Raw genomic sequence first — 18,075 nt, forward strand, 5'->3', positions numbered from 1 at the left:
CTAATTACAAGGTCAGTTACCTTATAATTACTTAATTACAAAAATTTGACCTGATATCTCATGTGAAGGCCATTTATAGCATTAACTGGACCTATGGGGATCTCAGAGGTACTAGGATTGTTATTTTTGCTTTGTTTTTATCAGCTGGAGATTTAAAGGACAGGACATACTAGTAAAATTTGTTATTTTTAAGTGTGAAAATGTGCCAATCAGGCATTTATTATTTGTGTTTTATTTGTAACTGAGATACTTTAGAGGCAGCAGGTGCCACACAGATCATCTCCAAGCTCTGTTTAACATAGTGAGGACACAGAGGCCCAGCAAGGTTAAGCGGCTTCTTCAAGGTCACACAGCCATTACTGTCAAGAATCAGGTCTGTTATTAAAGGTGCATATGGATTCTGTGAGTGGCACATGAAACATCTGATGACACTCCCAAGCAGGAAATAGTTCCTCATAGTGAACATAAATTACTTACTTCCTCTTGTGAGGTACTTGGAAGAGATGGAAAACAGCTGATGCCTGCAATGCCAGTTCTCATATAACTTCATTATTTCTTGTTATTTAATTACCATTTCTCCTAATTTTCTTCAAGAATGACTTGCCTGACAGGATTGTTATTTGTTGTTTTTTTGGTTTTGTTTTTAACTACAGCAGTATGTTGTTTCCAAAGGATGCTTGGTATATGGTTCCCAGGACCCGCACACAATCGTGGGTCCCCTTGTTGACAAATGACTAGGAATTTCTAGGTGGCAGAACAGAGCATTACACTCAGTGCAGGGCCCTGCATGAATGTATGGGCCGCACACCTGTGAAGCTGGCACTCTGGTTCTGGGTGTTTTGTCTGAAACTTCCTTGTTAAAAATTAATATACCAAACTACGGGCTTAAATATTTTGATACACTATAGAGATTAACTTTTTTTTTTGATCCAACAAGATAATTTTCTGTTCTTTCTCTGTTGATGAGTTTATGCTGGGTAATACTGTTAAATTTTTTTCCCAAGATTTCCTGAGGAGGAATGCTAGAGTTATAAAACTTAGAAATAAATGTATGTGCTGTTTGGAGTAGTGGTGTCTAGATTCAGGAACCAAGTGACCCCAAAACTGATACTTGATAAGCAGTGCCCACTATGTAATTTGGTCTAGGGCATTTAATTTGTAGGAGGATGTTTGACAATTTAAAAAAAAAGATGTGACTATTTTCCAAAAATCTTTGAATGGAAGCAGCTTGCATCAGCTAGCCTCTTTTATATTAATACACATCATTCAGTGACATTGCACATGTTTTACCAGGGATGCTGAATTTCACCTAAGTGAGATGCTGGTAATCTTTTTACACATAAATGAGAATATAATATAACCTGATGTTTGTATATGCATTTTACATGTACCCTGGCTGCCTTTTTTGTTACATCTTTTCTTTTGATGTGAATAATGTTCAGTGTATATTTGAATAATGTTGATGGAGATAGAAAAATATGCTTTTAAAGTAAACAATATTTGAAGCTTTGCATAGGAAAAAGATGAACGTACCTTTGAAAAAAAGACTAAATAATAATTCTGTCCAAGTGGTTAGGTATACCTGAGTGCTAATTTCTGTCTTTTCATGACTTTTTAGATATTTTATTTTCAGATATAAAAAGTTAAAATTCTATTTTATAACATAAATATAGTAAAAATGACATATCCTGTAAGTTTTTTCACAGAAATCTTTATTACTACTAATGTTTAAAAATTATTTATTGCTTTATTAAAAACTTACCACATGACAAATAAATGTACATTTTTTATTTCTGTGTATTGGTATTAGATTTTTTCCAAATCTAGAGCTGAATATTTATGTGGGACTGTCTTTTTTCAAAAGATAGGATTTTTGAACAGTAATGCTATTTAACTGGATAATTGACTTTTAAAAGCTATGTATATATTAGAATAAGTTAAGAAAAGGTTGTTCTTTTTTTTAATATATTGGCATTTTTTAAGTTCCTCCTTTGTAGTGCTAATATAAATTTTACCAGTAGTAAAAAGAATTCAAATTTGTATTGCCTTTTTTCTGTTCATCCTCTTTTTAAGAGATAGCCAACAGTGCCACCATCAGAACAGACAGCCTTTTCTCATCATAAGTATTAGTTTCCTCAAAAAAAAAAAAAAAAAAAATCTACACTGAAGGATGGTTGAAAAGCTGCATGTGTTTAAACAGACACATAAAAAATATTGGGAGATAACCAATGATGTAATGAAACTGCTTTTGATTTATTTTACGATCCAGTCAAATTCCTAAAATTATTCTTCAGAAACATGTTAGTAATTTAGATAGTTACATTTGGCCAAGTCATTCCGTCTCGGTAGCGTTATATTGATGCCAGTTTATTGTTATCACCTTTAGTTTGTTATTGAAAGAAACGATCCTAAACAAGAATATGAAAACATGAAAACAGACTATCTTGGCCTGGTTACATCTTCCATTTTGAGGGCAATTTTTCATTCTGCCCTTTCCTTTATATATGATTTATTTTTTAAAAATGGAACTTTAAAGGTAAATTGTCAAGTTAATTATAATTATGGTGGTTTCAGAATCTATATTAAAGCATAAGATTCTTCTTTCATGGTCTGATACTTACATGATACGGTATATTTATTTTTGAATGAAAAGAAACCTGGTCCCCATCTTCCTGTTGACATCAAACAGTCTTCTGATATGCTAATCCAGAGTGAGGGAAAGCACATAGACTGGCTTTATTTGGAGTCATTCCAAATCTGAAAGAATATTATGTGTATAGAACTGATTTTGCAGCATTGCCCCCATAGAATGAAAACCGATGCTGACACAGTCTGCAATTAATAAGACTTAACGTTGAAACATGATATGGGAGGTTTTCACCACTTTAGTATTAACCCTGATTTGCTTTTTAATATCCTGGTCATCTAATTGTTATTTGTTTTGCTACTGATGTAATAGCTATTGAAATTGCTAATAAGTTCATTCCTATAGTATGTGTTCCAATAAAGATTAACCTAAAGTGATTCGCTTTTCCTTAAAGATTTATCCTTTGGTGTATTGAGTGCATATGAGGCAGTAAATATAATCCTTTGCTAAATATGAAGTAGGGATACAGGCAGATTTGTTTCCCTGTATTGTTTTTCCTTTCAGCCTGCCCTCAACTGGTCACAGGGGTAGGAACTGACACAGCTCATTATTTTGGAATCATCTGAAGTACCATTCTCCATATTCAATAACAAAAGAAATCAAATTAGTTGAACTTTCAAAAATGTCAAGTCACCAGATAAAGTGCATTAAAGCACGTATTTAAATGTTGATGTCTATTAATAAATGTATATCTTAAAAAGTTAAAATTGTCTGAAAATTTGTCTAAATGAAATACTTCTTCATGTTGGTCATTTATAGATTTTGCTAAGTAGAAAACCAATTACACTTTTGTTTTTTGAAAAATAATTTTTATGTGAAGAATCTTTATAAATCTTATGAAGCTACGAACTGTGTTCTTGAATCAGCATATTATTAGTATATTCTTCTAGCAAAGGTAATGTAGAAAAATGGGCATGAATATGTACCTTTGGTTTTGCAGTTATTTAGTTATTGCCCTCTTACGTGTGATGGCCCACTCCTTCCAAGCTAGCATATTTATACTCAGCTTTTTTTGCCCTGGTCTTCCTGTAATGTTTTGCTCCCATATTTAGTTTCATTCGTTCAAAGCAAAGTGCAAGTTTGACTTGGAGTATGCAGTGGAAATATTCATGAAAACTTTTCACATAAATCCCTTTTATTTATTTGAGTTTTAATAAATTAAGTGATATTTCAAATCACCAAGGATGGTTCAATATTTAAAGGAATTCTACTTCACTACCTTCTGTCAAGAGAAGGACTGTCTTGTAATGAACATAATCACCTCCATGTCTCTTAGACTCTTTTATTCCGGCTATTCTTAAAATAAAATCTGACATCCTCCTTTTAGGATAAGAAATTACTTTATGTGGATGTTAATTTTTTGAAATAGATGGACACCACAAAGACGTAGCATGATATGGCTTGTGCTGACCTTAGATACAATAGGGAGACATTTAAGCCATTGTGTCCGGTAAAAATCTTGGTATCCTTTCACTATGGAGAATCATGTTTTTTAGCTGGTAATAGGTAGATAAAAGTAGGTGTTTTTCTGACTGAAGTCAGAATCTAGTCTGAAGATAATTTCTGTTTTTAAAATCTTATTTAAAATTTTTTAAACAGCATTTTAAGAAACAAAAGAGGCTAATTCCTGAAAGGACTGTTTGGAAGTACTTCGTGCAGCTGTGCAGTGCACTGGAGCACATGCATTCTCGACGAGTCATGCACCGGGGTGAGTTCAGTCATGAGTAACTTTTAGTGTTGGTGTCAACGATGCACAGTATCAGGCTTTCCCAGGTAATTTATTTCCAAGTTTTGATTTTACTAGAATGATAAGCCTTTAAGTGAAGACTACTTGGTTTTTTTTTTAAATAAGAAGTAGTTATTTTTCTGTTTGACTTTTTTTTTTTTTTTTTTTTTACTGATTATGTTGGTAAAAGAAAAAAAATTAGATGCAGGAAAGCAGTTGAACATGCATAAGGAAGAGTTTTTTTTTTGTTGTTTTTTTAATGAACTATACATTACAGCTATTTAGATTTTTAATGTTCAGCATTCACTGTTAATATATTTATAGTTATCAGTCAAATGGTTGGGTGGAATGTATGAAGGTTACATCACTAAGGCATTAATCCCTTGATTTGGGGGTTTGAACAATTTCAGTACAATTTACTTAAGCAATTAAAATTTCTGAGGTCATCTAAGTAAATAATTACCTGTGTCAGAGTTATGATTTTATATTTTGTGTAAACATGTCAATAAATTGCTCTTTAGTGGATATTCTATTTGAAATTGATACAAGAAGGGCACAGATTTATTTTGTGCTTTGAATGTCACAGAAGTTTATTTGAAAATGGAAAACAAAATACATTTTAAATGAAAATGAATAGTGATCATCCTGCATTGATGATTATCTGTCTGTCATGGGACTGAGACTCAGAAATATTAGGCTATATGAAAATTACTCAAAATAATTGGTTAAAAATTCAAACTGACTTTCATTTTTGAGATATATTTAAAATTCAACAATGAGAAGTGTTTTTTAATCCCTTGAATATACCTAAACTGACATCATCTTTCACCTGATCCCTTCATTTATTCACAGATATAAAACCAGCTAATGTGTTCATTACAGCCACTGGGGTCGTCAAACTTGGAGATCTTGGGCTTGGTCGGTTTTTTAGCTCCAAAACCACAGCTGCACATTCTTTAGGTAAGAGACACAGTATAATTTCATCCGGTTATCTACCCCCCTTCCCCCCACCCCGCCCATATGGTTAAAAATGTAAGGGATGTACAGATTACATGCTAGCTTTTATAGTCTAAATAAAACTATTTTAAAAATCATCAGGTCCTGAGCTGAAACCTGTCAGGTATAATGTGTCCATTCATGTGACAGTTGGATACTTCCGTTAGTTTGACCCTCAGGCAGGCATTTAGTAAAAGAAAATGCCAATGAACAAATCTAGTTTTAACCATTGCCATGGATCCTTCCTTTTCTTTTACATTAATAATATTAATATGAAGAATAAACCATATCTTGAAAAAGGACCTCACCTGACCATTTAAAAATACTACAGTTGTTTGTAAATGTTTATTTATTAAAGTAACATACATGGTTGTGATTGCTGTAGAGGGGGGACCTAGAGATGATCTGTGGCTAAGGAGGAAGATATTCCAAGTTATAAAGTAGAAGATGCTTGTAATTTATTCATTCTAGAGCTGATCATATACGAGTGTCCTTTGTACCTAAAATAGAACTGAATGTAGCTATTACAACATTATATTAATGGAAAGAAGGTTGTCCAGTTTAGAAACAATAATTACTAGGAAGAAATAATTTTTAAATTGAATAACTTAAAGGGAGTGATAGAGCTTCTCCTGAGACTCTTCAAATCATATTGTCCCCTTGTAATATGACTTTATCAAAATGGTAACAGCCAAAATAAAACAAGGATTAAGATAAAAATAAGTTGGCTTTAATTTAATGATGCCCCATCTTTGGTGAAAGATGAAATCATTGAAAACAATTGATTTTTTTGGATAAAATTATTGTTTTTAAATGAGAAATAAAACAATTTTAAATGGCTTGATGAGGAATAAGTGAGTTACACTAAATAATGATGTTGTGAAACGAGCATCTGAATTAGTTGACTGGACATTTTTAAATGGCTTTGACATAAAGGTCCTGTGTGGCCTTGAACCTGTCATTTAATTCTTCTGTATATAGGATAGTGTGTGGCACATAAGTAGGCACCTGATCAGTATTTGCTGAATGACAAGATATTGGGTCCTAGATTAAGAAGTGGTGGGAAGATAATACTTTACCCTTTACACAGAGTTTCAGTTTTGTCCAGTACTTTAAGAAAATAAAATTTCAACTGATGCCGAGTAACAATGTTTTAGTTTTCTCTTTCACTTTACATTTATTCTTGCAGAACATTACAATTTTTTCAGGATAGGAAAATTTGATATGAAGTTCCATAAGAAATGCATAAATTTGCAGAGCACTTTAATAAAGTTTTATTTGGAAGTTCCAACTCTGACAATGCAAATAGTAGAGGATTTCTGTGAAGAAAACTTTAGATTGTTCCAAGCCAGTGCCACTGATCGTTAGGGAAGATAACGTGTTCACTGTTACTCATCTGAACGGAATATCCTAACAGCACTCTGTTGTTAATCTACTTAGAAACGCTAGGTTACAGTTACACATGCACACACATACATGCACACAGGCACAACTGCACGTATCCATGCTCCTGCACACATATATGTATTGTGTAATTGCTGCTTTGCAGGCTGTCGCTCTGATCATGCCGTAGTTGCCTGACCCTAAGTATCCAGCATACTGTGTGAAAACCAAATCTTAACAGTTTAGGAAATGGGCTTCTTTAGCTTGCCTGTCACTGCCTCTTACAAAAGTCCTCAGTGGGGTTTACAAACGTGTATGCATGTCTTAGATTTAGGTGATGTGTTATTATATGATATAGAGAGTAAAAATTTAATAGATTTAATAATTCATTAAGAATTTCTAACATCAGTTTTTATCTAAATCAATTCACTTAGGATCATGTAGTTTGTGTGTGTGTGTGTGTGTGTGTGTGTGTGTGTGTATGGACACACACACATATAAATGGGGATGCCCATAATTATAAAACATTCTGAGACACACCTGAAGTACAGACAGTGAGGAAGTAGCAATAAGACTGGTTTGTTTGATGAATGAATCAATAGAAAAATAATTTGTTTCACAAGTATTTTTGTTTTCCATGTTATTTGGAGAAAAATATTCTTAACATAAGAAAACATGCTTTATTCCTGCCTATCTTCTCTGTGAAGTAAAGATTTTGATGGTTTGAAACTGAAGTTCACTAAGCAAAGTACGTTGAACATCAAGAATTAAAGTTTGAACTCTAGCCTACCATGGTATTTGGACCCAATAAAAATCCTATGTAGGAGGATCAGGAAAACTCTTTGCTAACAAAGAATATGTATAAAATAACAAGGACAGAAATTGTGACATAGATTTGTTTGTTGACAAGTTGACCCTAATTTTTGCTTTTAAAGAATTATTGCCCTCCTGTGTTACTGACATATATTTTTATTTTTAAGAGCAAATTTAAAAGATTGCTTTTAAAATAAACAATAAGGATATATAGTGCAGCATAGGAAAATTTAGCCATTATTTTGTAATAACTTTAAATGGAGTATAATCTGTAAAAATATTGAAACACTGTATTGTACACTGGAAATTTATAATATATAAATTATAATATAATAAAAAATAAAAGATTGCTTTTATTTTTCCAAAAAGTACTTGGAAATGTGGCCACCTATACAAATTTATTTTGCTCACAGAAAATATGATAAACTGTATGTTTTACAGTATGTTGATTTTTTTTCTGACTTTGCTGAGGATTAAATCTGTAGGGCATGATTTATTTATTCACAGTGCAGGTTTAAATATTAGTGAAACTACAAATGAATGAGACCTGTATATCGTTCATAAAGGAAAATCCGAATAAGATTACTTTGAATGAAGTCTGTTCTGATGCCAAATTTTGTTTAATTTTGTAAAGGAGATTTTTTTCAGGAATTTAATTCAAAAAGGCAAAAATACCTAGGATTTTAGAAATATCTTGTTGTAGTAACAGATTTATACTTTGTTTATTTCAAAATACATTTTTTTCAAAAATCAAAGATTTTTCACTTATTTTTATTCAATCATTAGTAAGGAACACACTTCCAAATTTTTTGTATTTAACAATCCTTAAGAGATTGTCAAGTCCTTGAATTTTTCAGTTGTCTCTTCAGTTTCTCTTTTTTTTTTTTTTGCAGTATGCAGGCCTCTCACTGTTGTGGCCTCTCCCGTTGCGGAGCACAGGCTCCGAACACGCAGGCTCAGCGGCCATGGCTCACGGGCCCAGCCGCTCCGTGGCATGTGGGATCTTCCCAGACCGGGGCACGAACCCGTGTCCCCTGCATCGGCAGGCGGACTCTCAACCACTGCGCCACCAGGGAAGCCCTCTATCTCTTATTTGTATCATTTAATTACATGGTAACATATCGACATGCAATAAAATCTCTGGTTCTCTCACATTTTCTGTAGGAAATGAAGTTGCGTAGGTGGCCATGTTTCCAGTCAGTTTTCACAACCAGTTTTTTAACTAAGGAGTATGTCAACATAGAATAATAATAATTCCTTATATTCAGGGTTAAAATTACAGATACTAAATCTGATGTTGCTGGATGTTCAGACCACGTTCAGTTCTTCAAAACTGAAAAAAAAAAATCTCAGAGGCCTTTAGTGTTTCTTCTGCTTCCACCACACACAGTGTCTCCCAGTCTCTCCACTTTCTGTCCTGTCCTCCTTAATCCACAACAACTTCATGTTTGGACTAGGAAAGTATCCTCCCTTGTTTGTAATATTCCTTCCCCAGAGACATTATCTGATCATGTTACTTCCTCCAAATCTTTGACCGTTCCCTGTGGCCTAAAGAATATCGTGAGAAGTCCTTGGCTTCATGTTTGGGGTCCTCTAGGTCGGTGTCCGCTGGCCCACTCCTGTCTTTGGCTACCCACCTACCTCATGATGTCCGCCGTGCTTTTCCTCTTGCCTTGTTCTGAACGTGAGACAGAACAGAGGACACCTGGATTTACCTGCCCATTCTTCTGTAGGACCCTGAACAAGCCCTTCATTCACTTTTCCCAGGTTCAGTTTCCTGGTTTCTAAAAATGGAAATGTGGGTAATAACCATCCTATGTCAAGCAACCCCTAACCTAATGATAAAATGAACGCAAACATGTTTTCTGAACACTGCAAGTTGCTGTATGAACGTGAAGTTGCTTATGTAACATGACAGTGGTGTGGGGAGAAGAGGAGAGGGAAGTCACGTGAAATTTATTTATTCTGTTGAAATACCTGAACTGATTCATTCAAAGACACAGGTGCTAAATCAACTAAAATTGATTTCCCAACTCATTAATGGGTGATAACCTGCAACTGGGAAAACACTAGTCTGTGTTTACAGTATTTTCATGCTGTTCCATTTACTTAAAGACAGATTCCCATTTTTCTGCCTTCTCCTTGTAGACCTTCTGCTGTCCTGCTCTCTGGCCAGTTTGGTTGGTCAGACGTAGTGCAGTCATTTACAGAGTTGCCTGTGCTCCTGGAGGTGGGGAGTAATGTGCCTGATTGTCCCGTACAGTTTGCAGCCGTTCAGCTCCCTGAGGTCCGCGCAGGAGGACGTGAGCCATGGATGCAAACTGTTCCCCTTCTAGAGCCCAAGAGACTGAGGCATAGGAGGCGAACGGGCCTTGCACCTGGAAACCAGTGAGGCGAGCTTCCCCAGTCTGCGGTCCCTCTCCCACCCGGCACTGTATGTTTTTGCTGTATCCGGACCTTGTGGCATTTTCCCTGACTCTGCCACTGTTTTCTGACTTGTTGTTACTTCCCTCCATCGGGGTTACCTTATCCCGCTGTGCACATAGCTGAGGGGCCTGCAGGTGAAAGTGCAATTTGCCCCCATCCTGCACTTGACTGTTCTGCATGCCCAAGACTCAGAAGTAAACGGGACGGAAGTCTTTCTTACAACCATTCTGTCTACCAGCAACTGGGGCTGATGTTTCTAAGGAAGCGGCTCTTCCAGACTGAAAACTAAAACTTCAAAACCTGTGAAGTAGGAACATGGCAGTCAAGGTGTAATTTTTCTCATGTCACCTTGGATTATTTAAAAATAATCCAAATATATGATTGTTAGTCAAACCATATCAAACTGCCCTAATTTCCTGTGATAATGACCCAGAGGAATCGTCCACGGCTACTAAATATCAAAAGCAAACGTAGCAGTGAATATGCGCACAGCATTTATTATTTGCAGGCACTTTTAAAGCACATTTTCTCCTCTGTGCCTTCATGTTGTGTGGGGCTAGGGTGGGGATTACCGAGCTCTCTGTGTTTAATACTGAACCTGACCCCCACACACACCATCCCTACGGTTCCTGATCCTTTATCCTATTTTCATTTTTCTGTTTTTCCGGTAGGACTTTGTATCTTCGAATATGCTGTGTTACTCACTTATTACGCTTAGTGCTTTCTGTCTTTCTGCCTCAGCCATGTGGAAGCTTCATGAGGACCCGGTTCTTCATCTTTTTGGTTCTCTGATGTATCTCAGATGTGTAGGAGAGGGCATTGCACATAGTAGATGCTCAGTGCATACTGATCAAATGAATTAGAGACAGGCTACACATTAAAGGATGGATTTAACTAAATATATCAGTAAGTATAGGTTAGATTATGCCGCAGGAAGAAACAATAACAGCATTTAGTTGCTTAGCACTGAAGCGTATTATTTCTCTGGTCACCCGGAGTCAGCTGTGGGTCCCCGTGTGGGTCCCGGTGGCCGCCCTCCCTCCAGGTGGTCACTTGGCATTTCAGGGGGCTTCAGCCTTGTGTGATCTTCGTGAGACGAAGAGATCCTGGAGAATCACTTACTGGCTCTTAGTTAAGTCTTTCTACTTGAGTGTAACACATTAATTCCCATTCGTATTTTATTGGCTACAACAAGTCTCATGGCCACATCCATCTTAAAGGAGTGGATGAATAATTCTCGCAGGTGTTCAGGAAGAGGAGAACCGAAAACAGTGAAGGTGAACGCTGTCCCCCTTCATTGTCCATGAGATGAAGGAAACATACCTCGTTCATTTGTTTATGTGGTTTGCACTCCTTCTCTCCTTGTTTATTTTTGTGACATACTTGTAGCTATTGCACCTGAAGGGTAATTAGCTCTCTTGATGGGATTGTGTGCCCCGGGGTGGTGGGGGGGAGGAGGAAGAGGGAGCCATGGATAGCCTTAGGGAGTGTCCATCATTCTGAATTAGGAGATTCTGAGCAGAGAGATTATTTTTAAATCCAGAATGATTCATGAGGTGTGCTAGAGTATTGGTCCTTGGTGAGTCTTCTCTTGATCAATAAATCTGTAATTTTCCCTCCTGGATGTACTTGTGATAGGGACCTTATTTTGGCCAATTTAAAACATTTATAATAATAATTATTACTCACCAAACTTCAAACACCAGCTGTGGACTGAGTGCTGTATAGCACATGAACTGCTTTCTCTTCTGCATCTCTAATTCAAATCTTTAAAGTGGCTGTGATTACCTGGTTTAGGGTCCTTATCAGTTAGTGAACAACCAGAGCTCTTTTAAATGATAAAAGATCACCATTTTATTATTTTATTCTTCTTATGGTAAATGTATTGGCTTCTACCCCCCTCCAAAAAAAAACCCTCAAAGAATGTACCTCATCCCATCCCCAGACTGTCCAGTGAACTCGTAGAGGTCGAGGATGCTTTAGACCACAAGCATTTCCTGTGGGGTTCTTGGCCTGTGGCTGGCTCGGCACATGGAATTGGCCCACGTGACGCGTGAATGAATCGTCAGTGCATTTGTATTTCTTTCCTATTGGTGCCGTAACAAATTCCCACAAATGCAGTGGCTTAAAACAACAGATTTATTATTTTTGCAGTTCTGTAGGTCAGAATTCCAACATGGCTCTCACCCGGCTAACATCAGGGTGCCTGCAGAATTGCATTTTTTTCTGGAGCTTCGAGGGGTGACTTATCCGGGTTGTTGGCAGAATCCAGGTCTTCGGTGTTGCCAGACCCAGGCCCCTTTTTCCTTCCTGTGTCCTCCCGAGGCTGCCTCACCTTCTGCAGCTGCCCTCATTGGCTTCTCCCTCCTTCCTCCATCTTCAAGTCCCGCAGTGGCAGGTGGAGACCCTCTCACACTTGGAATCTCCCCTGCCCCTGCCCTTGCAAATGTCACGGACAGGCCAGGGTAGTCTCCCTAGCTTCAGGTCCCTTTGCCGTGTGATGTGACGTTCGCGGCGTAACACCAGGTGCCAAAGTGCTGCCCGCCTCCCCGGATTAGTCGGCCTGACGGCTGGAGAGTCTTTGGTGTCCTCCTCTAAAGCCCGGTAAGGTGACGTGGTTTAAAAGTCAGAGGTTTTAATGGAAGTTCACAGTACTGAAATTAAGCACTTTCTTTTTTAGACAGATGTCTTAACGTTAAAATTTCCCATTTTTAATTATAGACTTTCATCAGTGATATGTGTTTACTTTTCAAGGGAGAAAATACCACACTTGCATTCATGTAAGTTTTGCAGGCAAGTCCTTTTCTATCATTACTATTAGTTTATTAACAGTTCTTTTTTTTTTTTTAATTATTTACAAAAGCTTGTTTAATCCTCAAGGGTCGTCTCTCCTTTGTGCCAGTCTTGCTTTTGAGTGCCTTGCCTCCTCATGGACAGAAATAGAAAGCAATTTTAACAAAACTTAATTAGAAAAATTAAACTGCCATAAGATATAACCACATTATGTACACCAAAGGTATATGTAAGTAATTAAGGGTAGTTATCTGCTATTCAAGCAAATCTATTTGCATCAAAGTTGCATTTATTATTTACAATGAAGTGTTTCCTGATGGCTTGCTCTAGTGAAAAGGAGAAAAAAAAAAAAACAAAAAACGGCTTAATCATGTTCTAATATGGCATTTTACTTGCTTTCTTAATGTCTCCCGGAAGAGCAAAGATAGTTTCCTTTTTGCATGTACGTGTGTGATTTAGTTATTATATATGCTTGTTGTACCTCCTGAGGATGGAATAGATTTTTACAAAGAGCTGGCTAGGGGGCTCTGATACTGGTCCTTGTGCTGGACAAATACTTGAAACCTCTTGGGGGGAAATTGTGTTGTGGTTGTCGTTGTTTGCGTTACAAGGTTGCTTGAACTCCTCTTTCCCTTTCAAAATGAGACAATGGTTCTCTGATTTTGTAATGTTGCCAGCTGAGTAAACGCATGGCCGTCCTTCCACCAGCATCAGAATTTTCACACTGGGGTCTCTTGAGTGTACAATTCATGCTCCCCACACTATTTCCAAGTGTGATATATCCTCTGATTACAACTCGGAAAATTAGTGTTCTTGAACCAGGCATTAAAGCAGTTTCATTTTTGGTGCCAAGTGCCACCTGTGGTCACGTGCTTGTCCTTCCCACACCTTCCCTAGCACCTCTCTGTGGGTCTTTCCTTGGTGTGTACCCCATCATAGTTCAGCGTGGTTTGGAGCCTTAAAGGCAGCATATGCCTGGTCAGTATTAAAGACTACTTTCACTGATTTATTTTTAACTTGCAGTCCTTTCTTGACTTAAATAATCAGGCTGGGAAGAAGCTGTTATCTAATTGTAAACTGTGCATGTTTACCTCTCAGCTACCATAAAAAGTATCTATTTGAAGCAGAGTAGCTGCAGAGAAGCACTGAACCCTGACCCTCCTCACTCCTGGCCTTTGGTGTATACATGCTGAGACTTGTAGAAGAGTTCTCCGCTGATTAATTTGGAAAGATACAGACTTTTTTTTCCCAGTCTTATTTCACAGTCGTCAATTTTAATGAAATAACTGTTTAAATGCAAGGGACAGAATGACCTGGCTTGAATTCTACATCCACACCTTACTAGCTTTGTGATCTTTGGCAAATTACCTGACTTCCTTTTGCGTCCTCTCTACAACAAGAATAATAGTAGTAACATCTCATTAAACTACCTCTTGGGGACTCCCCTGATGGCGCAGTGGTTAAGAATACACCTGCCAATGCAGGGGACACGGGTTCGAGCCCTGGTCCGGGAAGATCCCACATGCCGCGGAGCAGCTAAGCCCGTGCGCCGCAACTACCGAGCCTGCACTGTAGAGCCCGCGAGCCACAACTACTGAGCCCTCGTGCCACAACTACTGAAGCCCGTGTGCCTAGAGCCTGTGCTCCGCAACAAGAGAAGCCACCGCAATGAGAAGCCCGTGCACCGCTGCGAAGAGTAGCCCCCGCACACCGCAACTAGAGAAAGCCCGTGCGCAGCAACGGAGACCCAATGCGGCCAAAAATAAAATAAATAAAGTAAAATAATTCATAAACTACCTCATAATAGCCCCCATTTCACTAGCCAGTGAGCCCCATGAAGACAAGGATTCAGCCTGTTTACTTCTGTCTCCCCAGCACCTAGAACAGTGTGGACCCTGATAAACAGTGTTAAAAAGCTCAGCAAGGTAACACATGTGATCCATTTAACACAGTGCCTGGAGCAGAGAAACAGTAACTAGAAAACTTTCTGGGTTTTTAAATGTTATCAGTTACACTTGAAAGATGAAAAATTTATTTAACAAATGTCTTTTGTAGAAGAAATATTGATCTACCACTCAGCCATTCTGTACTGACCTCAGATAATACTCCTTACAATTAAGTAAATTTGGCCTCCATGGAGTCTGCCAACACAATTTCTGGGCTGGCTTAAGAGTATGAAGGAAAAAATGAAAATTAATTCCTATTCCCTGAAGTTGTGTGTGTGTGTGTGTGTGTGTGTGTTTTAATCGAATTGAGGTTTAAGATGAATTGTGTCCTTTCAGTTCTCCCAACAAGGAATGTTCAAAGCTTTCTTTTCTGCAGTTTGTTCTGAGAGAAAGAAGCAACATTTCTAAACTGAATTTGCTTGTTTCTACCCTCTGACGTAAAACATTTCAGTCAACTGTCCTAGGTAATAGTTTAAAACAGGAATATATTACTCTTTTCCACTTCACTTTCTGTATGGGTGTTTGCAGGGTTTTTATGAGTGCTGGAGAGTTTGAGAGCAAAGGGATCTCAGAAATGATCTCATCTTCTTCATCACTGCACCTTACAGATGAGGAAAGTAATAAAAAGAGAAGTTAAGTGGTCCTAGTTAGTTGGTGGCAAAGGTAACATGTGAAACAGATTTCCTGACCTTTGACTGATTTTTCCTTTCCTCCCTTACTTAAAACAAGACAAAAAAATAGCAACCCAAATCTAACCACATAAAAAGATGCTTCAGTGGTTCTATTATTTTTTCTCATTCAAGTCTTTGCAGAAATTGCTAAATGTTTATAAACTATTGAAAAAATTCTGTATGTAACTTACTCTGATGAATTGAAAGTTATTAGTTTATTCTATAATAGCATGTTAACAGAAGTTTTTGGCTTTCTTAAACATATTGTAGAACTTGCGAAAATCAGTCTTCATTTTGTTAAGGATACATTTTAGGATGTATTTATTGTTAATAGAGTACTTCCCATGTAAAACTTTTCTCATATAGCTAGAATAAGTCAATTAACGTAATGGATTTTTAAAAAATATTTGAGTGACTGTCTTGTTATAAAGAAGGGTCAGATAGCATTTTCAGTTGTTAACACTTTTCCTCTAGTATCAGACTTTCTGTGTTTTATAATGCCATCATCCGTTTCTTACTCACTTTTACTCCTGTCAGGAGGTTAAAATGACATAAGTATCTGCGGCAGTGAAATATATTCCCGTTTTACCTCCAGCCACGCATTCTGGAAAGACTAGTGGAATCATGCGTCCCGCCGTCTGAGGCTCCTCAACGCACAGTAATTTGCGTGGTCGTTGTAGTGTCTAATCATGTCACTCTGCACCGCCCCCTTGTCTTGTACAGTTGTTAAGAAGTCACCACATTCTTGAGGCAACAGCACTAATACACACAGCTGTCATGAATTTTAGAAAAAAAGGTTCTTTAGGAAATAATCATGTATTCATTAAGTTTGAAATGTGGAGAACGTCTCACTGCATTTAAACGCATTTCGCATTTTCCTGGGCACTTAAACTTTGCGGCTCTGTGCCCAGTAGAGACGGGCGAGGATGGACCCTTCATGGGCAGGGGCCCAGCCTGTGCTCAGTGTCGGCGTCCAGGACGGAGGCGCCCTGCGGGGGCAGGTCGGGGAGGCGTTGGGGGCGGGGGGGGGCGGCAAAACCTGCCTCTCGCACCCAGGCTCAGCGCTTAGTGATGAGTCTGTCCCATCAGTAATCATAGTGCAGGAGGCAGACTTTCTCCTTTCCCACTTAATGACGCCTTTGGACATGATGTGTCGGTCAGAGAGGTGAGTAGCATACTCAGATTTCCATTTTATTATATACGCAAGATACACATAATTGAAATACCCAAACGTGTATTTAGTATAAAGACGCTGGTTGCTGGTAACATGAAGGAGAACCCTCGTCTGGGTTTAAAGCCGCAGCGTTAACTCTGTGTGTAACTGTTGGTAATGACCTCCAGCAGCTCCCTAAGAGGCTCTTCTGTACCTTGCAGCTTTTCAGGTTTTAGGTTTAGTTTAGTGGGATTCCTAACCATCCCGCTTCTCTGCCTCCTTGGCTCTCAGGCCGGCCGTGCGTTGGGTCTGTGTGGCAGTTAAGGTGTGATGCTGGGGCTAATCTCTGTAAAATGCAAGCATTTGTTCTTCTTTTTCCCTTTCATCAATCTTTCACACTCACATCAAACCCCTAATGTATCAGCAGGTTTCCCAGAGCTATTGGTTAAAATTACTTTTGCTTTTGGTAAACTCTGAACCTTCAAGCCTCACTGTTTTCAGTCGCCCCCTGTGGATTCCGTGAAGCCTCTCTCTGCACATCCCTCACTGCCAGTCACTGGCTTCACGTCCGGGAGCCTGTACAGAGCCATTTATTATTCCAGCTGTACCCCTCCCCCCTTGAATGGAGAGCGTTCAGTTTGCCCACAGTTGGTGTTGCTTGTGAAAACTACAAGTGGAAGGGGCTACAGGGCCCAAAGCTGCAGAGCTTGTGTTTATCTGACTCAATAATAATGCAAATTCTTTAAACCTAGCCATTTCTAAAAGTTTCTTGGCTTTTCTCACCCTGAGAGAATTTGGCAAACTTACTTGTTTGTCTTCAGAGGAAATGCTGCAATTAAATCATTTCTTTCTTAAAGTTTGCCTCAAATATCATGTCCGAATACTTCATACTTTAAATTTCTTTTATCCTCCGGTTTGCATACTCCTTTTTTCACTTCTTCACTTCAGTAAGTACCTCCCTTTCATCCATTCTGACTAGGACCATCCATTACTAGGAAAAATGGATTCCAGTATAGATAGGATTTCTTGTGAATAGCTGGTTCATGATGTTTTCAGCTTTTAGCCCAGCATAGTTTCCACACAACCGTTAGGTTATAACTTCATTCTTTTGGAAGAAGAGGATGATGCCTTTGAGGATGATGCTTTGACTGTTGATGTGCCTCTTCTTGTTGCCTCTGACGGAACACCGCTGTTCAGCATTCTGAGTTACACTCTCATTAGATTTACTAACTCCTAGGGAGTACTTAAAAATTAGTAGAAGAAGGGAATGTGCTTTTCTCTGTGAGCAGCAGCATAGTTTTGGTAGCTGTTGCCTCAAGCAAGTAAAATTTCTAAATATTGTTCTCAAACTTTGATTTTCTATTTGTCAAAAAGCCTTAGGCAGATGGTGAAATAATAGTCATCTAAGTTTGAGACTTAAGATATTCACTTCCAAAGTCACTTCAGTGTTTTTTACCCTTCAAAATATAATGTATATGTCTTACTTATTTTAAGATATTTAATACATTTTAAATTAAATA

General features: G+C 38.0%; 1 protein-coding gene across 7 annotated transcripts in view; it reads left to right on the top strand.

Moving 5' to 3' along the window:
- NEK7 (NIMA related kinase 7) overlaps window positions 1-18,075 on the top strand; it is a 146,665-nt gene that overhangs the window by 98,224 nt on the left and 30,366 nt on the right. For all 7 annotated transcript variants that reach the window (XM_032624380.1, XM_032624389.1, XM_032624340.1 and 4 more), the window contains 2 exons: window positions 4,247-4,355; window positions 5,226-5,333. In XM_032624380.1, the coding sequence (XP_032480271.1) occupies window positions 4,247-4,355; window positions 5,226-5,333 (217 nt within the window). The remainder of the gene's footprint in view (window positions 1-4,246; window positions 4,356-5,225; window positions 5,334-18,075) is intronic.

Source organism: Phocoena sinus, chromosome 1, assembly GCF_008692025.1.
Source record: "Phocoena sinus isolate mPhoSin1 chromosome 1, mPhoSin1.pri, whole genome shotgun sequence".
Lineage (NCBI taxonomy): Eukaryota > Metazoa > Chordata > Mammalia > Artiodactyla > Phocoenidae > Phocoena > Phocoena sinus.